This window comes from Linepithema humile, chromosome 7 (genome assembly GCF_040581485.1).
Source record: "Linepithema humile isolate Giens D197 chromosome 7, Lhum_UNIL_v1.0, whole genome shotgun sequence".
Lineage (NCBI taxonomy): Eukaryota > Metazoa > Arthropoda > Insecta > Hymenoptera > Formicidae > Linepithema > Linepithema humile.
The window spans coordinates 12,757,919-12,782,900 of NC_090134.1; the positions used below are offsets into that span (position 1 = coordinate 12,757,919).

At 32.2% G+C, this 24,982-nt stretch overlaps 3 protein-coding genes and 2 long non-coding RNA genes across 5 annotated transcripts; 2 read left to right on the forward strand and 3 right to left on the reverse strand.

Moving 5' to 3' along the window:
• Positions 1 to 2,309: 2,309 nt before the first annotated feature.
• Positions 2,310 to 11,026, reverse strand: LOC137001104 (DNA endonuclease RBBP8-like). The gene is made up of 3 exons (XM_067359205.1): positions 11,003 to 11,026; positions 9,462 to 9,566; positions 2,310 to 9,359 (listed from the first exon to the last, which is right to left on the reverse strand). The coding sequence occupies exons 1-3, from the start codon at positions 11,024 to 11,026 to the stop codon at positions 9,225 to 9,227; spliced, it is 264 nt and encodes an 87-aa protein (XP_067215306.1). The 3' UTR covers positions 2,310 to 9,224.
• Positions 11,027 to 13,561: 2,535 nt separating this feature from the next.
• Positions 13,562 to 16,330, reverse strand: LOC137001272 (uncharacterized). Its single transcript, XR_010891344.1, has 2 exons — positions 15,636 to 16,330; positions 13,562 to 15,507 (listed from the first exon to the last, which is right to left on the reverse strand). It is a non-coding gene; the product is annotated as an uncharacterized lncRNA (long non-coding RNA).
• A 1,772-nt stretch (positions 16,331 to 18,102) lies between these two features.
• On the reverse strand, positions 18,103 to 18,968 carry LOC137001271 (uncharacterized). The gene is made up of 2 exons (XR_010891343.1): positions 18,827 to 18,968; positions 18,103 to 18,475 (listed from the first exon to the last, which is right to left on the reverse strand). It is a non-coding gene; the product is annotated as an uncharacterized lncRNA (long non-coding RNA).
• A 484-nt stretch (positions 18,969 to 19,452) lies between these two features.
• Positions 19,453 to 21,680, forward strand: LOC105667963 (uncharacterized). The gene is made up of 3 exons (XM_012360108.2): positions 19,453 to 19,865; positions 19,968 to 20,154; positions 20,358 to 21,680. The coding sequence occupies exons 2-3, from the start codon at positions 19,971 to 19,973 to the stop codon at positions 21,158 to 21,160; spliced, it is 987 nt and encodes a 328-aa protein (XP_012215531.1). The 5' UTR covers positions 19,453 to 19,865; positions 19,968 to 19,970; the 3' UTR covers positions 21,161 to 21,680.
• Positions 21,594 to 23,440, forward strand: LOC137001270 (uncharacterized; the record flags this gene model as incomplete). The annotated part of the gene is made up of 1 exon (XM_067359840.1): positions 21,594 to 23,440. A coding segment is annotated over one exon (1,683 nt), but the record flags the coding sequence as incomplete, so codon positions are not given.
• Between the last annotated feature and the right edge of the window lie 1,542 nt (positions 23,441 to 24,982).

The following is a 24,982-nucleotide window of genomic DNA, read 5'->3' on the forward strand; positions in this document are numbered from 1 at the left end:
TTATGACAGTGTTACGTCCTGATAGATGTAGAATTTTTTTCGTTGGGCTCGGCAATCAACGTAAACGGGCCTGACCGCACGAGCCGAGCGGCACGTTTAGGACTTGCGACGGGTCAGCGACTGAAAATGTCGTTTTCTCCGTCGACAGGTCAACCGCTCGTGGTTCTCTTTTTGGGTCAAGGAATTGAATCCCTTTTACCCGGGACGGAACCTTTGTGCGCAATTTGAGAGGGAAAGTGTGAGGGGGTGACGAACGAGGAGGGTGTGGTTAAATGAAAAAGAACAAAAGTTTAATTTACTAAAGACTTAACATTTTAATTTGATTGAATTTATAATTAGGATACAAAACTTAACTCTTATTCGCATGTGTTTTATATTTTTATTTGTGTATTCTTTACAAGTGTGTGTGTGTGTGTGTGTGTGTGTGGATTATTCCTCATTGGAGAGGACTTGGTTTAGGAAATCAAACCCTGTGAATTCAGGGTTAGAAAGATGGGGAGGAGGCTCGACGTATTCGATGGTGGTGGCTTCGGAGTTGACGGATATGTTGTCGAACTCCGGATCGTTACGTGGGAATTCCTCCAGTTGAGCCTCTACTGGAGGAGGATAGAAACGGACAGGCGAAGGGGGTCTGTACTCCAGGAGCTCTTCAAGAAACGGAGAGATAGACCTAGGAGAAGGAAGTAGAGGAAGGTCGAACACGGGAAAGGGTTGAGGAGGTAGTTGAGGAAATTCCTGAGGAATCGGTGGTAATGCAGAAGGTTGGTCTGTTTGCGTGTGAGTGCTTGTACGGGCGTTATTAAATAGGGTGTGTCGCCTAATTCTAACGGGTCTTACGGTGACCCTCGCAGCGTATCTAACGTATGGTGGGAGAAATATGGCTAGGCAGAAAGCAAATGCCAAGAGATCCGAACGGTTCCGACGATTGTTGGGTCGCGGCAAATGTTCAGTTCTCACTGATAAATAACACAAAAAATTTTAACCGAAATAGGGACGGAGCACATAAAAAGAATAAAGAGAATATTAATGAGAGGAGAAAAAAACAAATGAACTAACTTACTCGTTGCAGGATAGTTTCAGATCGGGTTGACTATGTTCGGTGGTTCTGAGCAGGCGCCCCGTTGAGGGAAGGTGTTGTATGGGCGTCGGACCCTTTTTTTGTAAACGTGTGGGCACCCTGCTGCGGAATGGTGTCGTCAAGGTGATAGGCCCTCTACTTGAGATGCATCACTTGGTCGCGACAAAGTATCAACTGGTTTTACTTTTTGATTCAAGCCCCCGAACTACTCGAAAAACTGTTTCGAGAAACTGAGCTAAACGGAATAACTGCGCAAAACTGCTTGAAAAACTGTGTGTGATTGTGTCCGGAGCCACCAGAACACGGGTTTTTATACCCTTTCTTTGGGGTAGATCCCTTTGGAAAATCTTAGGTTTTTGGAGCGGGGATTGAATAGGAATTAGTCTTGCGAGATTTTTAATGTGGGGGAGGATGGCGTCATTTTTAGCTAATAGGATTGGGTTTAGATGATTAGGTTACTTGAAATAAGATAGGAAGAAAGGGGCCCTAACGAATAAGGAATAGCGTCGTTTCGGGTTCATATATGATGGGGGTAGGTTTTTGAGGTGGCGTAACCCGGTTGGTGTTAATTAGTATAGGTGGGGTGCATCTCAGTGTCTTAAGATCTGGGTGGGCGTAGTCTTTAGACTATACGATGGAATGATGGGTGGTCTATAGAGGTGCTTGCCCCCGATTCCCGGTTTTCGGATTGGATGGTTAAGAATCGGTATATAAGTTCGCAAAGCCTTGGGTCACTGATCTAATAAATTTGACAGTTTACGACTGTCGCGTGCCCTTGGTGTCGCGTGGAGAGTGCGACTAATGCATCTCGGTTTCCCAGACCTACTAAACACGTGCGCCGTATCAGGTGTCGCGCCTTCTCGGCATGCGACTGCGGTCATTCCCCGATCGTTACTCGGTAAAACCCTATCTATTAGCTAGGGTTTCCGTAGGTGGAATCCAAGAATATAACTAGCTGGTGCCAGTTTTTCTTTTTATCTTTTACTCTAACTGTCTGGAGACGGTTAAGGACTTTAGCTACCGTAAACTTTTGACTTTTACGGTTTTTCTGGCGACGATAGGCACGCTGAGCGGCCAAGGTATTTTGAAATATCCATGGCCCTTGCTATTTTTCTCTGTGAGAAAAGATTCGAGCTCCTGGTGTCTCATGAGAAAAACAGCTCTGGCGTTATAATATTTCTTAAGAGTTTTTGTTGGTCCAGCGTTTACTAGGTCTGGTATTTAATGAAAAGAAAAGAATCGTGAAGTCTGATCAGGATGTAACAACAGAATTGACTGCCTATAATGACATTCATATTAAGCTCTTTATAATAAGTTATATTTTTTACTTCCACAATACTTCCATCTGTCAAACTACAACAATTATCTGCCAATGTATCAATGCGTATAGTTGTATTTAAGCATCTTATTATTTTATACTGTGGATTCCCTGCCGAAAATGTGCGATTAAAACCGATTTAAAAAAAAGTAATCCGAATCGATCGGGATTTCTGCACCGAAAATACGGTATTAAAACCGATTAAAAATAAGATCGGATTTAGTACAATTCGGACGAATTAATATTGGGATAAATCCATATCAATCCGCAATTACAGAATTTCATAAATTATAATTAAATCGAATTTTAATGCGATGTGACATGCTAAGACGTTGAAAATTCTTGTGTGCCACTTTCAAATAGATATTTTGATGAAATAACACTATAAATCATGTTAATAAATTTGTAAAATTGTCTGAAAGCTATGCTTTTTTAAACAACCGCCAAGAAAAAAAAATAATTTTCGAACAATTTTACAAATTTGTTAACATGATTTACAATGTTATTTTATTAAAATAGCTTTTTATTTAAAAATAGCACGCAAGAATTCTCAGCGTCTCAGTGTATCATTTCTCGTTTCTAATGTCAGGATTCCAAAACGTGGTCGCAGAGAGTATTAAAAGTTTTAATGCAACTGAATTGAAATGTTTAAAAATTTTTATATTATGCATTACACTTTCAAGTACAATAGTAATATAAACAATTTATAAAATTAGAAAAATAAAATTTTCAATTGTAAACTTCCTTAAAATATTTTAACCAAAAAAAAAACAATTTTTGTTACTATTTGTACTGTACTTTGTACTATTATATCATTCTTATATATAATCTTACATATATTTGACATGGGGCATTCTTTCTCAACTTTACACCCATGCTGTCCATTTTCTATTTAATCTAAAAATTTTTGAAAAAATCTTAAAATTTACAGAAAAATGTAAGCTTTCCAATGGCGCGTGGCAAAATTATCAAATTCAATTGGATCATACTTAAAATTTCAGAAAACCGAAAAAAAACAATAAAAACGGTAATTATTCAAGTGTAGCAATTATTCATTCGACGTTTTTCTCTTCCAATTAATACTTTCGAGTACTCTGTTTATCTGTGCACTGTCACATGAGTCTAAACTAAAATGGCGAATCCAATATGGCCGCCAAAAATTTAAAAAATTTAAGAAATTAACTGATTTTTATAAAACTTGGTATCAAGGAGTTTTTCGGGTTACTGTATACGAGACTAAAGTTATCTTTCAAAAATACAAAATGGCGGATTCAATATGGCCACCAAAATATTTTGAAAATTTTTAGAAATTAACGAATTTTTATAATACTTGGTATCAGGGACTTTTTCGGGTTACTAATAACGAATCTGAAGTCGCATTTCGAAAATTCAAAATTGCGGATCTAATATGGCAACTAAGAATTTGAAAAATTTTTAAAAGTAAGGGAGTTTTATAAAATTTGAACAGAGAGTTTTACGGCCAGCTAAATACAAATCTTAAGTAGGATTTCGAAAACTGAAAATGTCAGATCTAATATAATGACCAAAAATATTGAAAATTTAGGAAATTGACAGATTTTTATAAAACTTGATACTAGAGATATCTCTGATTCTGATGTCGTCTGAGCTCTTACCCCCTACTTTTTGAAATCTTGATATGAAAAAGTCGAACTATTATCAGCATTGGAATATCTCTTAATCACCATTTCTTTGTTGATTGGGACGAAACAGTGATTTCTCAGAATTTCTGGAACTGGTGGAGCTACATCAAATCGTTTTTTCAAAAATCTTTTTGTCTTTTGGTGCTCTTTGTCATTATATGACAGTATACTAATACTTTTAGAACTTTTTTGAGCCCAGTCAACAAGTTTCTCGAATGAAAGAATGGCATCGTTCGGTTTACTAAGGAGGCTAGCTCGCATAGCTTCCCTTTTGAACACAGCACCTACACCGTCTGAAGCACCTTTACCATGTGCAGTGGCATGATAGTTCCATTCCGCTGCAACACCAAAATCCTCTTCGTGATGCATTAGATTCATCATCTGATATTTATTTTTAAAATGCTGTTTTGCCCCATCGCTAAAGTAGATTACTCTTCTTAGCTCAGGAATTATTATTTTCAATTCAGGAATCAGCATCTTTTGTACAGTATATGCAGCAGCTGTGTCATGAAGTGTACTATCCGACAAAAAAATAAAACTTTTGTGTTCAAGTTCTCTTTTTTTATAGTAACACACGACAGGAAAGACAGTACATTGTGAATTATTAAAATGGAACGCCTGCGATGCATCTTGCACAACATACTTGTAATTTTCAGAAAAATCTAATACTGCAAGAACTTCACCTTTTTTTAAATTTTCTTTTCTTTCTTGATAGAATCGAGATTGTTCTTTTGCAATGAAAGAATGAGGTTTTAGAATGATAAATTTGTCACAAAATTCATTCAAATTCCGACGACGGAAGAATTTGCGTCTGAAGAGTTGATCTGTCAGTTGTTGTCCAGACACTGAACTGTATGTGGTGAATACCTTTCTCATCTAAGAGTTCTTTCAAATGTTTTTTTAGTTCAATAATACCAGGACATTTACTGCATTCACCAATATAACAATTTTCATCAGGATTTTTGCACATGATTTGGCGTAAGCAATCTTTATAATCATGTAAAATCACATTGGAATCTTTAGTAAGATTATTTAAATTGACAGAGTCAATCATCAATTTGCAATTTTGATGTATCGTACAGACACAGACCGAATGCGTACCATTCGCACCAGCAAGTATACAATGTTTTGGTCGGAGTTGGGCAAATTTACTAAAACTAACATGACAGTCAGGATGGCATTTACTATAAATATCATAAAGACCTCTTAAGTCTGAAAGGAGAAGACGTTTCTGAATCAAATCTCTGCCCTCGTCATTTTTTACTGAAACCATATCTTTCATACCTGGCATGATTCTGCTATTTTCGTCACTATTGTAAAAATCTTTAATTCGTGTAACAGTACTTTCCGGCAATGGTTTACCATTCTTAGCAGTTGTTTCTGCTAAAACTTAGATGCCCTTAGATGCTTTCAATTCTCTAGCTTTTTTTGCAAAATACCTAGAACAGTTGAATTCCCGAGAAATTTGACTTAGACTCCATGCATCTGGTACTACAGTCAAAATCGTCAATCTCAAAGGATTAATTTCAAGAGTGGAAAATTTTTCTTTCAATCCACTCAACATATCTTCCAACTCAATCTCTCTTTGTGATTTTATGTTGCATTCAATTCCACTGAAAGATAATGAAGATGCACCGGAAGATACAGAAATATTCTGTTCAGTATCATGAGTACAATTATCAAACGTTTTATCAAGACTCGATGAGACGTGCGTATCTTCATTCATGCGAGGATATTTCATTTTCCTACATGCTGCACAAATTTTAGCATTATCTGGAAATTTTGGGAATAATCGTTTGATAACACTCGAAATGCGTCGAAGATCTTTCTCTCTGTGATCTTCCACATTGTAGGGATTGCAACATCTATCACCGTGTATACTGGACATATTCAAAATCAAATTCTAAGATTCACGATCAAAAATAGTACAGATAATAGAATTTTCTGTAGTATTGTTCTGAGAGCAGTCCTAAAAGAACGGTTAAAAGTAGCTCTGAAAAGAACTGTTCGAAGAAAACCTCAGAGAAACGCTCAAAGCACAAAAAAGCCCAGAACCATGGGAGTCGGATATACAAATCCAAATATTAAAGCGTTTAGAAATTTACGGAATCACAATGAAACGTTTTTTAACGTTAAAATGTTGTAATGAATGGCGATAATATCGCGGTAGAGAAACTCTCTCGAATGTGTACAAAATGGATTTCACGATCTTATTTTATGAAACTTTTTTGACTAGGCTCAGAAAAAAAATAATGATCCAATTGAATTTGATAATTTTGCCCCCCGCTCATGGAGGACTCTAATTTTGTTATAAATTTTAATAGTTTTTCAATAATCTTTAGACCAAATAGGTCGATAAATACGAATTTAATGATGAAATTTTAAAATCTGCGTCCCAAATATACTCCTGATACCAAGTTTTATAAAAATCCGTTAACTTCTTAAATTTTTCAATATTTTTGGTGGTCGTATTAGATCCACCATTTTGAATTTTCAAAATCCGATTTGAGATTTGTATTCAGCATACAGAAAAACTCTTTGGTATTAAGTTTTACAAAAATCCGTTAATTTCTTAAATTTTTGAAATTTTTGGCGGCCATATTGAATCCGCCATTTTAGTTTAGAGTCATGTGACAGTGCACAGATAAACATAGTACTCGAAAGTGTTTATTGAAAGAGAAAAACGTCGAATGAATAATCGCTACACTTGAATAATTACTGTTTTTATTATTTTTTTTCGGTTTTCTGAAATTTTAAGTATGATCCAATTGAATTTGATAATTTTGCCACGCGCATTGGAAAGCTTACATTTTTCTGTAAATTTTAAGATTTTTTCAAAAATTTTAAGATTAAATAGAAAATGGGCAGCATGGGTGTAAAGTTGAGAAAGAATGCCCCACATATATATTATTTCTATATATATTTCTTTTTTTTTTAATTTAATATACCTCTATGGTGTTAAAAATTTCCAAAAAACTCAAAAAATTCAAAACAACTGATACTTAAAATAAATGAAACTTCTGTGATTTTCACAATTAAAACATTTCAGGTGAAAAATCATCAAAACGACCACCTTCGTCAACAATATTTTCATTTTCTTCGCTTTGTTCGCTAGTCTCTTGAGTAGTTTTACTGTTTCTTGTTCTTCTGTTTCTGTACTTCTTTTTCTTCTTGTCACTATTTTTTGGCTTCGCATTTTCGTCATTCATTTGTGAATCATCAACAATGTTCTCGCTTTCTTCATCAATCGATAGATTTTCATCGGTATCTTTTTCACATATTTTCTTTAAATCAGCAAGTTTTTTTCCCACATAATAATAAAATTTAGACATTTCTCTCATAGAATTATCTTCGTCAGGAGTATTGGCAAATTTTTTTTGTAGAAGTTGTTTATCCAATGCTTGTATGCATCTGAACAAAAATATAAATGACAATATATACTTTTAGCTCAGTACTATGGTCTTAAAAACAAAACATAAAAAATAATATATATATAAAATATATATTATATATACATATAGTAAAATAAAATAATATTCTCAAATGATTATACTTCTGAATTTATATCCATTATTATAATATTCCATTGATTTTGTTCAGAAATTATTAGTAATAAACGTTATATTCTTATATGTTTATATTGATATTATATGTTGCATAATGTTTTACCTTCACAAGCTCCCAGTTTCTTTTCATCCAGTTTATTGCATTTCCTTTTTTTACCGCATCGTGTAGAAGTGTATCCTGTAACGGTGCTAGTCATAAGCAATTCATCGTCGAAAACAGCAAGAATAACATTACTTGCAAATTGGCGAGGAGTTTTCGACGAGTTTAACACTCTGTTATAGTGGATTTCATTTATCCATTCGTTTCGCCTAATGTGAATTTGTAATGCGTGCATAAATGTTTATTATCATGACGAATAATTTTTATAAATAATATAATGGGAAAGGTTGTACTCATTACCATCTCACTAGTAGACTGGTCTTGTCCCAATTGGTGGAAAATCATTTTCGTACTGCATGTTGATATTAGAAGTCAATACAGTTTTCAACGTTGCTGTAAAAATTAAAATGTTTGTTATTTTTATCTACATAACATTTTTAAAAAATTACGACTCTATTCAGACAACATACATATCTAAACAAGATGATTAAAAATCACTTAAAGATTCCTTATTATCTTTTATATATCTTTAGGATTTATTCTTTTTTTTTTCTATGCTGTTTGAATAGCTATGTAATTCACTTATTAGTGTATTTATTATACTTCAAGAGAATTTAAGATATTTTTATAAACTGACAGTAAAAAAGCATAATGTATATACAATTTCTTACTTTCGCATTCGTTAGTTTTATCGATTAACGCCGTTTGCAGTCGTTCGTTTAGCTTTCTTACATTTGTCAACTCAAACGTTGCTTTCTCCAGCTTTTGTTTTATTTCTTTACGTTCACTCTCTAATTTGTTATTATATTCGTGTAGTTCCTTAATCCGTGATTGTAATTTCAAGTTTTGTTCATGAAGTAACGATACTTTTTCTTTTAACTGCAAAAAACGAGTAAAGTTTTAAGTGTACATTGTAATACAATATTATGTATTACTACTATAGTGGTACAATGTACGCAGAGAAAAATGTATCCAATCAACGTACCTCTTCATTATTGCATGCTCTCGATTGATTGCTCTACAAATACGTATTTAAATTATAATACATTTATTAATTTACTAATTCTAAGATCTAATAGCAGAAATTAAACAAACCTTTGAATGATTGAGATCTAACATGCAGCTTTCTTGATGTTGAGAAATCTAAAAGGATTACATGACATATATTTCAGTTAAACATGTTCAATTATAATTTTCGTAATAAATTATAAATATTGAAAACTAAGTTTTTGCTTTTGTGCTCATTTCAGATATTATTATTTATCTGAACATGCAACAAATACATTGTAGTTATTGTTATAACGATAAATAGTGTTATAGTGTAAATTTCAATGATTTATTTGTAATATGCTTAAAAATATTGTATACAATACCTCCGAATTATCAACCCTTTTCTAATGCTGGTTCTATACATTCCGACGACTGTGTTTCAGGAAATTCGGGATTCCGAAATCCTTTAAAAAAAAATTATATTGTATTTTATATAATGTTACAAATATGATCACAAAAATGATGAGAAACACATTATTAATATACCTTCTGGTGTTATTGGCCTTTCGTACTTTTGCCGATGCCGTGAGCATTTATTCTTTCTCTTCTGCAGTTCGTCTTTTGACAGCGACAAATTCTTGTAATACTAAAAAATCACATACAGAATCAGAAAAGTTAATATTTGTTTATAAATAAAATATTTGCTTTATATGTATATATATTTTGTATAATAATATTTTAATATTACTTTTTCACATTCCCAGCAATCCGAACCACTCAATTTTGCTCTGTCAGCTTTGCGTCGTACATTGATCTGCTCTGTCTCCTTGTTTGGACTTATAAGCTGAAATTGCTTCAATCAGTTTCCAATTCAAATTATATAAAATATTTACACAGTTGAAATATTGACAGCAAAATATTATACATTTTTGATACTCAATTTTGTATGATTTTAAAGTAAAAGTTATCATAAATCTTTAAAAAATTAAACAGATTAAGGTCAATAGATTAATTAAAATTGAAAACAAAATAAAAAAAAAGCAAGAGAAAAATACATGAAACTAAAACAAGATAAGAAAGTAAAACAAAATTAATTCCTAAAATCAAAAACGTGTGCCTATCAAAAAAACTAGAACAAATATATAACAAAAAATAATGAAAAGAACATTGAGTTTTCAGAAATACATTCATAATAAAAAATAAAACAAAAAATAAAGTTAATTTTCCTTTCTTATAAATTTAAAAAGTTCTATTTTATTGCTGACAATATTAATTAATACATATTTATTCAAATACTTATTTAGGTACACATTTATTTAGGTACATATATTTTAGGTACATACATTTGTATTTGTATCAATGTAATATCATATTCATTTCATTATTAAGAAATAAAGATTATTAAGAAAATTATTTATAAGATAGATTTTTTAATTAAAAAAAGAATTTTACAAATTTAGAATAAGAAATGTCACAAAAAGATTGTAATTGGAAGTTAATATAAGTGTTACGTCCTACATCCTGTACGGACCTTTCTCTTGCACAAGTTTCTCACGACCAGTCGGGAAAATTCAAAGAAACGTTCCGAAAATATTATTTTAATGATTTAAGATCCCGAATGTACTATAATAATCTTTTAGGCCTTCAATCGAAAATTTGTCGAGATAAGACACGCGACCGCGATAGTAGACTTTGAATTTTTGCCGACAGAAAAGCCGACCGAACGATAAACATGTCATTCGAGCAATCCATCTATTAATCTTCAAACAACCTTTTTTATCTTATTTTTATTAACAACCCCTCGGAAGGAATGTCTCCCTTCCAAAACCCAAAATTTCGAGTATAAAAGGAAGACACCCACTCGTGAAGCAGGCAGTTAATATAGTTCTCTCAACATCTCTGAATCCAGCTCAATTATTATCTTAGTTCATACCTTAATATATTAGAAAAACCGATTGTATCTCAAAGTGCTTGTATATCAATAATTAAAGTAAACGTGTTTGTAAACAATATTTCGACTAAAACCATTTCTCACACATTTAACCTACCCCCGCCTCATTCCTAATTGTTTCTTCAGATCAGCACTCAGTATCGATATTTTCGGTGCGGACCACCGCACGTGGTATCGATTTCTGTATCCCCGCGTATCGTGGTGCGGCCCACCGCACGCTTTACGCCTGGAATTTCTGGACTAACATAAAATTCCTTCCTTATCCCTAAATTCAAAACTCGTCGCGGAGGAGTGAAGTACCGCGCGCGGCAATTGCTTCTCCAACATATTAAACCAACCTCCGAGCAATATTCGTTATACATCGGTGTGAATACGGACCACTGAACGACCCAAGAAGATCCAGATATATTTCCAGGACATCCAAGTAGTAAGTCAAAACCTTCATAATTAAATAATTATTAGTTGTAAGACCTCTCGCTTTCCTCTTCTACCCCTCCCCTTCCCTTTGAAAATTACACGAGGTTCCATCCTTGGTAAAAGGAGTTAAGAGGATGCTGAAGTGACGGGCAAACTCCGACGCGAAAGCGCCATCATTTCGATGGTACTAAAAATGAAATGACATTATTGCCGCAGCCTACGGACCTATGCCGCGTAGGTCCGTGTGTACGCACTTGTTTGTAGTGGTGACTCACTACACTGACGTGTGGTCTGTGTACGTGTGTCATCGGAAGTTTGTAAACAAACGATGCTTACGCTTGTTTCCTCGACTGAAATTTCGTCGCAAGGGTGCAATATAATGTCCGAGAAAACATAGGCGTATACAAGGTGTCAAATAAATACAAACTAAATATGACAAAATAATAAATAAAAAATATACATATAATACTATATATATCACTGAAGAAAAATGTCATATACTTTTCTTATTTTTATCCTTATGTAGTAAATACTAAATAACTAATTAATCAATTAATTAATATATGCATATACACATATATTCAATAAATAGTTATCTTTATTTTGTATTTTATATGATAATGACTAAAATAATGAAAGTATATATCATTTCAGTTATATCAAATACAAAATAAAGATAACTATATTCAATATGTATATGTATGTATTCAATAATTAATTAACTTATTTATTTATTTTGTATTAATTACATAAGAATAAAAATAGGAAAAGCATATAACATATTTTTCCAATTAGATATATAGTATTATACATACATTTTTCAAATGAAATATTTTATCATATCTAACTTATATCTATTAGACACCTTGTATAAGTCTATTTTGTCTCGTATGTACATCATTCAGCCATACGATAGAATTTCAATTGCGAGAAAAAAGGTTAAATGGCCTTATAAATTATCTGATAAAATATAAACAGACCACACGTGCAGTAAATTGCTAACTAAAATAAATACGTATTTTTTCAAATCTGTCAGCTGACGTTAGATCGCCTATGACAATATTTCTTAAAATCTGCCAGTTCACGAATAAATCGTCTTTGGCTCTCTTTTTTCTAAACGGTCAGCTGACATTAGATCGCCTCTGACAATATTTATTAAAAATTGTTAGCTGACGTTAGATCGCCTCTGACTATATTTATTAAAAATTGTCAGCTCACGATAGATCGCCTCTGACAATATTTCTTACAATTTGCCAGTTCACGAATAAATCGCCTTTAGCTCTCTTTTTTCTAAACTGTCAGCTGACGTTAGATCGCCTCTGGCTATATTTATTAAAAATTGTCAGCTCACGATAGATCGCCTCTGACAATATTTCTTACAATTTGCCAGTTCACGAATAAATCGCCTTTAGTTCTCTTTCTTCTAAACTGTCAGCTGACGTTAGATCGCCTCTGACTATATTTATTTAAAATTGTCAGCTCACGATAGATCGCCTCTGACAATATTTCTTACAATTTGCCAGTTCACGAACAAATCGCCTTTAGCTCTCTTTCTTCTATACTGTCAGCTGACGTTAGATCGCTTCTGACTATATTTATTTAAAATTGTCAGCTCACGATAGATCGCCTCTAACAATATTTCTTACAATTTGCCAGTTCACAAATAAATCGCCTTTAGCTTTCTTTTTTCTAAACTGTCAGCTGACGTTAGTTCGCCTCTGACTATATTTATTAAAAATTATTAGCTGACGTCAGATCGCCTCTGGCTTGTCTTATTCTATATTGCCAGTTCACGAGAAAGCCGCCTCTGGCTTGAAGACAAGAATAAGAATTTTTTTCTAATGCCAGTCCACGAGAAAACCGCCTCTGGCTTGTCTTATTCTATATTGCCAGTCCACGAGAAAACCGCCTCTGGCTTGAAGACAAGAATAAGAATTTTCTAATGCCAGTCCACGAGAAAACCGCCTCTGGCTTGTCTTATTCTATATTGCCAGTCCACGAGGAAACCGCCTCTGGCTTGAAGACAAAAATAAGAATTTTCTAATGCCAGTCCACGAGGAAACCGCCTCTGGCTTGAAGACAAGAATAAGAGTTTTCTAATGTCAGTCCACGAGAAAACCGCCTCTGGCTTGTCTTATTCTATATTGCCAGTCCACGAGGAAACCGTCTCTGGCTTGAAGACAAGAATAAGAGTTTTCTAATGCCAGTCCACGAGAAAACCGCCTCTGGCTTGTCTTATTCTATATTGCCAGTCCACGAGGAAACCGCCTCTGGCTTGTGTTATTCTTTATTGTAAGATACTTTTATTACGTTATATTTTTTATGTATATATATAATGTATATTATATGCTCCATATTATCTATATTCATATCAAAATATCTTTCTAAGAAATTGACATCATTTTGTATACTCTTTTTACAATATATGATATATAATATATGCCATATTTTTTATTTCTAAAGCATGAAATATAAAGATATTTTTATTTTTTTGTGTCTATCATTTGTAAAAAAATTTTGATAAAAGAAACAACATTAATTTTGCGACTTGCAATAATCTGTTTCATTATATGCTTCTTTTAAATACTTACAATTAGCCTTATTTTATGTGATTAACTTGGTATTTAAAATACGTATCAAAATCGAAAATGTATTTCTATTACAGTAGAAAAGAAACATTCTTGTCTTACAACAGAAAGAAATGGCAAAATATAATATTGTCTAAAGTACAGTCCAATAAAAACTGTTAAAATTGAACATTTTATAAAACCACTGTGATTCATGAAAAATCAGAACTATTATTTCAAAAATATAAACATATTTCGACTGTGTGTTTTAAACTGCACTACACATTCAAAATTCACAGAATAAATTTATTTCTGCAAAGTTGTGTATAATGTCAGTGGAAAAGTGATTTATTTGTTATTACATATACATGATATTTTACCATTCCTCTCTGGTGTAAGACTACAATGTTTTTTTTCTACTGAACTAGAAATTAATTTTATATTTTGATGTGTATTTTAGATACCAAGGTAAACGCATAAAATAAGGCTAATTGTAAGTATTTAAAAGAAGTATATATTGAAACAAATTATTGCAAGTCACAAAATTAATGTTTTTTTTATCAAGATTTTTTTACAAATGATACATACAAGAAACTAAAAATACCTTTATATTTCATGTTTTATAAATAAGTTATATGACATATACATTTATTATACAATATACAAAATAATATTAACTTTTTACATAGATACTTTGATGTGAATATACATCATATGGAGCACATAATATACATAATATATACACATGAAGCACATGAATAGAAGTATTTTACAGAAATTAGAATATGAATGTATGTAACTAAATAATATAAATGTTTGCAAAATGTTGCAAAATTTATGTATAATACATACACTTTTTTATCCTTCAGAGTGCCTTCAACCCATTTTTTTCAGCCGGGTTTCGTAGCACATAACACAAACATACATTCACACGCACAACTAACACACACATAACTAACTTAAAAGATTCTGTATATGACAGATAGCACTGAGAACTGTATAGCGCCTCTATCCCAAAATCCCGGAACTAATCTATAGCTCTTTTTTACCTTATTCTTTCTATATTGCACACATGCTTTACATAAATCTGGAAAAGGGTGGCGTTTTGAAAATAAGTCTCTAAGCTCTATTTTTTTGGTTTTCCATTATTGTTTCATACTCTCTTCTTCGGCACATGGTCTTGTTTTGCAGATTGAAGCAGTATAATTTTGATATAAAAGATATAATTCTTTGAGGTGACATTGTCGGTAAATTTTCAAAAATTTTTTTAATTTTTTGGTTTAAATTTGACCAACTGCCGAAAGATTAGCATATGTACTTTATTTACACCAAAGGATTTGTAATTCTATTAAAGCAATAAAAAACGCCACCTTTTTTAGAAAATTGAAGTTTCGGTCGGTAACAATATGACTTCAGCATCCTCTTAAGTCTCTTGACCAGAAAACGGAACCACGAACGATTAGTTGAGGCCTCTAACAGGGTAATATCGATCTTTACGATCGTTGACCTGTTCTCAGCGAAAGAAAATCGTTTCGGCTCGCGCGGTCGCCTCTTCTCATACCGACCAGCGAGCAAACACCATAAAATACTTTTATGGTTGCGTCTGCCCATATGCCTGACCCTACTCCTTTCCCTCCAGGTTAGGACGTAACACTAGCAAGGCTCAGTATCCGAAGCACAAATTAATACAGAATAAATCAAATAACTTTTTCATTTAAAGAATTTGAAATATATGCACCTAAAATTTGTGTTGCAAACATTTTACGTTATACCTGTTCATTAGCATTTTCATCGATATCTTTGATTGTAGATTGTGTCGATAACTTATCCAGTTTTACTGTTAATATTTTTTGCAAAACCTGGAACATGAATGTCAGTGTATAAGATGTATATAAATGTATATAAGATATTATCAACAATTCTGATTATTATTTATATAATAATATATTGTGCGTTATACAATTTGAGCAAAAAAATATAAACTTACAGAATTCTTTTCTTGTGTATTTTTCGAAGATGTCTTACTATTCAGTGAATCATCAATGATTTCATCTGACGATGTGTCACTACTTGATGCTGTTATCATCAAGCGTTCCGGAATAGTAGACAACCTTTTGAAACTTTCCAGTCGCTTTATAATATTATCTTTCGAGTCTGTAAAATAATAAATCACACTTTTAATGTCTGTTTGAGGTAATTAAAAAAGATTGATGTTGCAAGTTTTGTAGCAATCTTGTGATATACTACTATATGATGGGTTTAATAAAAAGTATGTTATTTACATATTTTTGAAAGGAATAATTTTATTCCTTAAATGGAATAATTTTTATCCTTTCAAAAATATGTAAATAATATACCTTTTTATTAAATCCATCTTATAGTATCTATAATATATATATATTATCGGCGCTATATATATATCATAGAAACAAAATATGCATTACGTACCTTCTAATAACATAATTATTCCTGAGTACATTTTTTTGTTCACCTCCAAACAATACTTGACATTGTCTTTATGTGTGTTTTTTGAAAAATTTCGGATTTCTGAAGTATGCACAATTATTTTTTTCCCTCTGTTGGGACCTTCAAGGAGTTTCACATACGTAGGGTTGCCAGGAGTTAAAAGTATATAAAGAGAACTTTTTCCCCTAAAAAAAGAGGACAAAAAGAGGACATGTATGAAAATATGCAAATATCCATTTATTTACACTTATCAACAGTAGTTTATATTTATTACGTAAATAAAAGTATAATTTGTTTGAAAAAGAACATTTTTATTAAAATATTATTCACTTTTTCAAATAAAAAATAAAATAAAACATTTATAAATTATAAATGAAAAACAAAATAACTTAATTTTAACTTAAATTTAATACTAATAGCTAATAATAGTAATCATATAATTTAAAAAAAATATCACAGTAAAGTTTCCTCAGTCTCATAATCAGTTTCATATTTCTTTGAACTAAGAACTTGTGATAGCAATTTACTATCATTTTTTATTTCGTTATGAAATTGTTTGCATGTTACATTTTTATAATTGTAAGTGACTGACAATATTGATTTAATATATATTGAGACGATTTCTCTCCTTTGTCCATTGTGCTCCAATCATCGAAAATAATCTTTCTACATTTCCATTATGTCCTGGTATTGCAAAATAATACTGACAAATTTTCAATATTTCAGAATAAAATTCTAAATTATTTGATTGTTTGAAGTATGTAATCCATTTTAAATTTAGTGACATTTTTTCAAATTCATCGCTATGAATATTCTTTTCAATATACAGTTTTAAGTTACAATATTGATCGAAGCATTTTACATCATCAATATAAATATAACTTTCTATTTTTGAATTAATATATATTATTGCGTTGGCAACTTGTTGCCATTCAGGTACATTAGTAAGGGATATCCATTCAAAAACATTCAAGTCATGAAATTGACAAGACCAGGAAATGATATACTCTAACATTGTTTTATAGCAACAAATTGTTTCGTTCTTAAAATTAGTAACTTGGAAGTAAGAACCATCTTTTGACATAGTTTGCAGAATACTTGAAACTTTTATTGGAAGGAAAGACTGTTCAATTCGTTGTTCAAGCATAGTAATTAAATATTTTAAAATATTTATAGTTTCTATAATAGAATTTTTTTCTGTTTCTAACTCTTTTGCTTTTTCATGAAAATTATACATAATTGAGTGAGCGAACCACAAAGAAGCCTCGCTTAAATTTGATTCAAAAAAGTTTTGCAGAATTTTTGGACAACTATTGTTAGATAAAAAATAGGACTTTAAGGCGGGATACATTTGCAAAACGCGATTTAAACCAGGAAACAATGATAACCAACGCGTTGGACTATGATATAACAACTGCCTATATTCAATGTTTACATTTTCACAAAATTCCTTCAATCCTTCTGTTCGTACAGTATATACCGAAAAATGATTGTATATTTTCATAATTATTGATTGGACATCAATACTTATTGTGTCCAAGCCTTTTTTTGCAGCATTGTGTATTATATGTACTGGACAGCCAATACCAATCAAATTTTTTTGCATTTCCCGGTTTAATAAGCTATATACATTTTCTGTCCCAGCTCTGCGCACTCCACCAAAATTTGTATTGCAGTTATCTGCTGAAAATGCAATGCATTTATCAACCAAATTCCATTTCTTTAAAGTTTTTATTAATAAATCACAAATTGTTTGTGCTTTTTCATTAGATAAAGTTTCCAAATTAATCAATTTTGAGCAAATTCCTTCATTAATGGTAAAATACTGTATCAAAATCGGAAACATTTTTTCTGAATTATGGTTACTTGCATCTGTAGATATTGATATAAAAGGAATATTAGATATAGATTCAATAATTTTACTAATGCAATAGGGAGCAATAACTTTTTTTCTAATCATTGCTGTTTTTGTTTTAGCAGATGATAGATGTTTAGCAGTTTCAGAGTCTTCGAACATATGTTTCAATAAATCTGTTGTACAGTTTGATGAGTTGAAGCTCATGTGATGCTTTAAAATATGGAATCCTAAGGTTGCTTCAACAGCCGCTACTTTCTCATCCAATTTTTTATTTTTGGAGACGAAAGAATCTAATTTGCTTGATGTTTCCATGGATCGGATATATAACTGATGTTTCTTTGATTCAATATGTTGTTGTAAATCATATTTTCCTTTATTTCCAACAGAAACTCTAATCTTACATACCGAACAGAAAGCATCGTATTTAGAATCATCAACACCTTCAAAACATGTATATTTTGCTTTCAATTCAGAAGAAAATGTGCATTTTCTTTTACTCATAACTGTAAAAAAAAAATTAAAATATCCTATTTAATAAGAGAAGATAACAATTAATTTTAGAACCTCTAATTTAAAAAATTACAGAAATAAAATTGCAAATTAAGAATTAAAAATGCATTTGAACATTGAATACTTTTTTGTTGGAATTAAAACATATTTATTTTTGAGATTATGCCTTTATATTGACAAATTAAATCACAATTAGTGATCAAAAAATTCTGACATCTAACAATTTTGATTTTATTTTGAAGTTTTATACGATAAGATTTGGTGTTTTAACCTCACTTTCACTCAATAGCTAATTTTTAATAAATAAAATAATTTTTACTGCCTACTGCCTATTTTATAATTACCTGCTAATAAGAAATAAACACGAAAAAATACTTGTTGACAAAAGTAAAGAAAAATCTTTTTGTAATTTATTTCGTGTTGACACTGTTGACTGCTGACTGCTGATATCAGTTGGCTGTTACTGTGAATTGTGAACGTTTGTGCGTTTGCGCCTTGCGCCGCGTAGCCGTGTTAGAAAAGTTTAACCTTATCTATTAGTAGATGGCGTAAAATTTTGTTTCTATAAAGGTTGATTTCCATTAACATTAAGAGCACTTATTAGTGTTACCTGTTATCTGTTATTAATACCCGTTTATGTCACAAATCTAATTACCAGGACGTTGCAAGTTGCAATATAAAAAAAAATTAGACAAAAAGTAACTAAAGAAAAAAAGAGGACAAAAAAGATCAGAATAAAAAAAAGAGAGTGAACAAAAAGATCAGGACAAAAAAAGAGGACATGTTCTCTTTAAAAGAGACACTCTGGCAACCCTACACATACGCATACATTTCTTTTGTTACAAAAAAATTCAACCTCACAAAGAAAACTGTATGAACGTATTGTAACAATTGAATATTGCGAGATAAAATTAAACGATATTCTATTTCAGAATCAGAAATTTGCCAACGTTGTTGTGCTATTGCATACTGCACCGGCACCGACTCACAGTAATCACAGTCGCAGAGAATCACGCGGTGGAATGATGGTGGAAATGGCCAATCGCCGAGTACCGTGCCTAGCTGGTACAAGGCCGCGCATGCTCGATCGCTTGTCACAACTCAAGTACCGAATTATGACTGTTCTACAATACAGTCGTAAGTCGTAAGTCGTGAGAAATTGACCAATCACAGATAAATCACAGAAGAATAATCGACTGTGATTGGTCAATTTCTCACGACTTACCACTGTATTGTAGAACAGGCCTTAGAGCGAAGTGCCGCTGCGCACGCATACCGGCTAATATGGCTGTCGTGCAAGAAACATGTGGTTGAATTTTGTTCTTGAACTATATGTAGAAAATAAATAAATTCTACTGCTTGCTGATGCAAAATTAAGATCAGGTAAGTGTCAAAAATAAATTGTACATTATATCTTATGCTAAGAAAGTTGTACATGCTGCATATACAATACTAAATTAAACATTTTATAACCGCACATCACAGACAATGGAAAGTACATCAAACAGTAACGACAATATCCAACAAACATGCCAGGAAAATCGTAAAAAGATAACACGGTATAAAATGGGTTTATACAAGAACTACGAAAAATCATACAAGTATAATGTATCTTCACGCACATCAGCAATATGGGAAGCTCTTGGCATAACTCGACATTGTAGTACTGATGGTAAGTAAATGTCATAATCTGTACATAAGAAATTGCATATTAATATGATTTCATTTCTTTTACGATTTTATTTGTTTTTTATTTTTTTTTTATGCTTAATAGACATAAAGATGTAAAATAAAAATCTATTTGTAACAATCGCTTTATTTTTAACTGGGTTTATTCTACATTACAGTTTTTAAAATTCTATAATTCTTATGTAGATAATACTGGAGTCCATCAGACATGTACTAAAGACGATTGCAACAATACTGCCGAACAACCTGAGGATTGCAGCGAGCGATCTAATGTTGCGAATAATATTACCATGCGGTATTCTCCATTGATGGCAACGACAGCAAGAAATGAAGATAATAACGACACAGTTAACAACGACGATAAATCTCACAGTGACATGGATTGCATTGATGATGAAAATGAAATAAATAATGATGAAGATGAAGATGAAGAGGATAATTATACTACCGAAAGCGATGACAACTATGAATATATCGAAGAAGAAACGAGTGAAGAAGACGATGTCGCATTCGACGATATCGTGTTATTTTCAGAATCCAATTTGACTATACGAGACGTAATGACATTAGTCGTCGCATTTTCACTTAGATTTAGGCTATCAGACGTTAGAAAATCTGCGCTTATAAACATGATAAAATTATTTGCCGGGCCAAAATTCGAAAAAATTAATATTTCCAAGTATACTTTAGGTAAAGCATTTGATCCACCAGACGACAAAGTAATTTATCACTATTTCTGCGACAAGTGTCATATGAAAATTATGTATTCAACTTCAAGAAATAATTTTACAAAACAATCTGTAACGTGTGATTCTTGTCGAGAAAAACATGTAATTTTATTGACATCCAATAATTATTTCATGTTAATTGATATAAGATATCAATTAGCAATGCTTTTTTCTTATCAAGCAACTAAAACTGGGATATTCGATTTTATTTTATCAAAAAGTAATTGTCATGCTGTTGTGTGTCGAAAGACCACAACGTAATAATTATAGGTTAATTAGGCAATAACAATAATAAACATTTAGAAGGCCATTAATCGAGGCCACTTCTCGAGAATCCTGTGACAAAAGTTATTTAATTATTAAACAATTAGGCGCTGACGCGAGCACTCGTTCTTAGAAGCCCGGGTGTCACTTGCGTCTAAAGTAGGTTAAACAGATCAGCATTTTGGTAACACAATGGATCGATATAGTTCAAGTCTTATTGTGTTCCGAATACTGATCCGTATAAATTAAGGCGGCACACAAGGCGCCGCGGGTTATTAATCTGCAAGGTTCCGGACGAAGCACGACACGTCGCGTACACGCGTAACCACGGTAGTACGGTCGCCGAGTGAGTGAGGTGACAAGTATAATAAGAAGATACCGAATAAAAGTTATTCAATCTATTTAAAGTGCATAATTATTCTAAACTCTCCGAGCCAAAGCCCCCTTGACCAGCACGGCGAATCCCGAATCTTTACGCAGCGCCTACCGCTACCGAAGTAGGCGCAACAATGCCAATAATTCCAATGTTATAACAGACATTTATGACAGTGAAATTTATAAAAATATTCCAAAAAATGTAAATTTAATAGTAACATTCAATTATAGTACTGATGGCGCCCCTTTAACCAAAAGTGGTAAACGAGGTTTTTGGCCATTGCAAATAATTTTAAATTGTTTACCACCTCAGAATAAATTTAAATATGTTATTTTAGCTGGGCTACTAATATGTACTCACGAACCGAACAGCAAATTATTGGACTTATATTTTTTTAAATTCAATGATCAAATTTCTTATCTTTATAATACCGGTATTAGTGTTCGTGATTCTAATAATAAAAAGATTCGTGTGAAATTCTGTCCTTTAGTGTGTTCCGTTGATTCCGTCTGCCGTCCAATCATGCAAAATAGAGTGCAATTTAACGGAAGATATGGTTGCAGTTGGTGCTACCATCCCGGAGAATATATTGCAGAAATACACAGAATAAGATATCTCGTACGTGAAGATGATCCACCGTTACGGACTGCTGGCGGTCACCACAAGAATGTTCAAGTTGTGCGTGATTTAAAGAAAAACAGTGAAATGGGCGTACGAGGTGATATCTCAGTATCTCAAATTCCACAAATTGACATGGTTTGGTCATTTGCTTACGAATATATGCATGGTATTCTCTGTGGTGTAAGCAAATATATTTGGAGTCAGTGGACTTCGGATCCTAAGTCGTGTTTTAAGTTAAATAAAGCTGACCGGAATATTATTAACCAACGTTTGAGTTTAATTAAACCGACACAAGATATTCATAGACTTCCGGAATCTCTACATGATCGGGCAAAATGGAAGGCATCAACGGAAAAATCATGGTTGTTATATTACAGTTTGCCATGCCTTAAGGGCATTTTAAATCAGGATGCATTCACGCACTATTCTTTACTTATAAATAGTTTGTACGTATTATTACAAACTGAAATAACTGCAAATGAATTAAAACAATGTGAATACAACTTGTTGAAGTTTGTTGGTTATTTTGAATTATATTATGGACAACAAAAAATGACTTTTAATGTGCACGCTTTATTGCATATAGTACAATCTGTAAAGAAAACGGGTCCTTTGTGGTCGTCTTCAACATTTCCTTTTGAGAGCAATATATACAAATTGAAACAATGTATGAATGGTCCGAATGGAATTGATCAACAAATGTCAAAAAAGTCCTTGGAGATATTGCTCTTTCTAATGAATAACATAGATTATTCTGATGCATCTGGCGTGCGTGAATACTGCACAAATTTATTTCAATATAAACATTTATCAAATTCCGGCATGTATGATGACAACAATGTTGTCTTAATTGGCAAATGCTATAGAGTAAAATGCGATGATAGGATGTATAAAGCGTATAAAAAATGTATCGTTAAAGGTGTTATATTTCACAGTCAGAAATATCGTAAAGCACGAAGGACGAGCGACACAATGGTTAAGTTGCATTCAGGTGAATATGGACAAATATTACACATCATTCTTTTAAATAATAAATGTCACATTCAAATATCAAAAATTACAATTAGTTCCAACAAACCGTTCGTACATGTATCGTACATGGATAAGATAGAATAAGAAGATTATGTATATAGCTCAATAGTTCCCATAAGTGATGTAAAAAGCAAAATTATTCATGTAAATGTAGGATATTCTAGATATTTATGCAAACTTCCGAATGTATATGAGATTCAATAATAATAACATTGTAATAAATACAATTCTGTTTATTTAAAAAAATATTGTAGATTTATTTTAAAAAATATAATTGAAAATGTTATGCAAACCTTAATATATTTAAAATTATTAATAATAAATATAATTGTAATAAACAGTTCTCTTTTTTTATTAAAAAAAATATACAACTTATGTCCGTTTATACCAACGTGGTTGAAATTTAATCGTTGGTTAATTTGCAGAATGACAACGTCAAAATTTCTAATAACATAATTATTGCATATAATATAGTAGAAATGCTTAAACTTTGATGTTGCCAGCATCCTGCAAGTTGACCGCTCGCGCGCAGCCATTGTCGCTTGCATTTTAAGCAACTCACCGCTCGCCAAGCGATCACGTTCGCTGGGCGGTCGTATCTCGCCGTGCGCTTGCATTCGGCGGTGGGCTGAGCGGATACGCGCTTATTCGGCAATCTTTAATAATTAATATCTCATTAACCCTTGCGAAAATTGCAAAATTGTAGAGGACTTTTTGATTTAGTTTATTCTTCTCTACCAGCATACAAGCGCTGAAATTTTTGGGACACCCTGTATATCCATCTAATTATTCAAATTTATTTGGATTGATAACAGTATGGATTAGAATGTAATTATTTCGGATTAAAAATAATTTGCGAAAGCAATAGTAAAATTAATTACGATTCGTGTGGGATTAAAACCGATTACTTTTTAATCCGCTCGTGGATTGAATCGATTAAAACAGCTTAAAATCGATTAAAAAGGATTCCGTTTTAATCGGTTTTAATCGCACATTTTCGGCAGGGTTAGAACAATTTTCTATTAAAGGGCCGTTTACATGAGAAGATTTAAAATCTACTATAAAATAAGATGATGTTTCAAGAGAATTTTCTGCTGTATTGATAATACATTGTTCATGTTCAATGTATCTCCGAACAACCTGTTGTAGAGGTTTGTCATGTTTTTTTAATAACTTTTTCAACATTTGTAAATAATTTTCATATTTGAAGGAACTAAAACCATCTAATGGACCAAACTTTTTAACATCTTGTGCTAGGTGGATAAGACCATGTACATTATGAGAAATATTATGAGTACCATATAACAATGCAAATGTTAATACAAAATATTGGAGTAGTTCTTGAGCATAATCAATGAAATTTTGAAACTGCAAGCAGCATAGAATTCTAATTGCCACATGTAAAGTTAAAAAATGATTATATAAATTTTTTTGCAGAAATGATTTTAAAACTATAGGACCAATATATAGTAGAAAATTTCTAAATTCGGTGGCTTTCCATAATTTCACAAAAACAAGTGATCTTGTCTTACGTACAAATTCACATGGTACGTATAATTTTAATGCTTGTTCCAACTGCAATGATATTGTCTCAACTTTACGATTTTGTAAACGAACTTTAAGTTCTCCAAATAACCACATATATAACAATTTCTGTGTAACTCCTTTTTTTTTTTTTTTTTTTTTTTTTTGGTAAGGCGGGGGAAATCCTTTATGGATACCCTCGGGACTCGGGGGAGAGCCCGAGGGTTATGTGGGAGTCCCTCAGGGAAGGTGTCCCTGAGGTATAC

What these genes read in the sequence shown, in the direction of transcription:
- LOC137001104 (XM_067359205.1), bottom strand. Translation starts at nt 11,026, where the DNA reads ATGTATAACGAATATTGCTCGGAG. An exon ending in ATAACGAATATTGCTCGGAG is followed by an intron (nt 9,567 to 11,002) that starts GTTGGTTTAATA and finishes AACTGATTGAAG; the next exon opens with CAATTTCAGCTTATAAGTCC. An exon ending in ATTGCTGGGAATGTGAAAAA is followed by an intron (nt 9,360 to 9,461) that starts GTAATATTAAAA and finishes GTGATTTTTTAG; the next exon opens with TATTACAAGAATTTGTCGCT.
- LOC105667963 (XM_012360108.2), top strand. Translation starts at nt 19,971, where the DNA reads ATGGAAAGTACATCAAACAGTAACGACAATATCCAACAAACATGCCAG. An exon ending in TCGACATTGTAGTACTGATG is followed by an intron (nt 20,155 to 20,357) that starts GTAAGTAAATGT and finishes ATTCTTATGTAG; the next exon opens with ATAATACTGGAGTCCATCAG.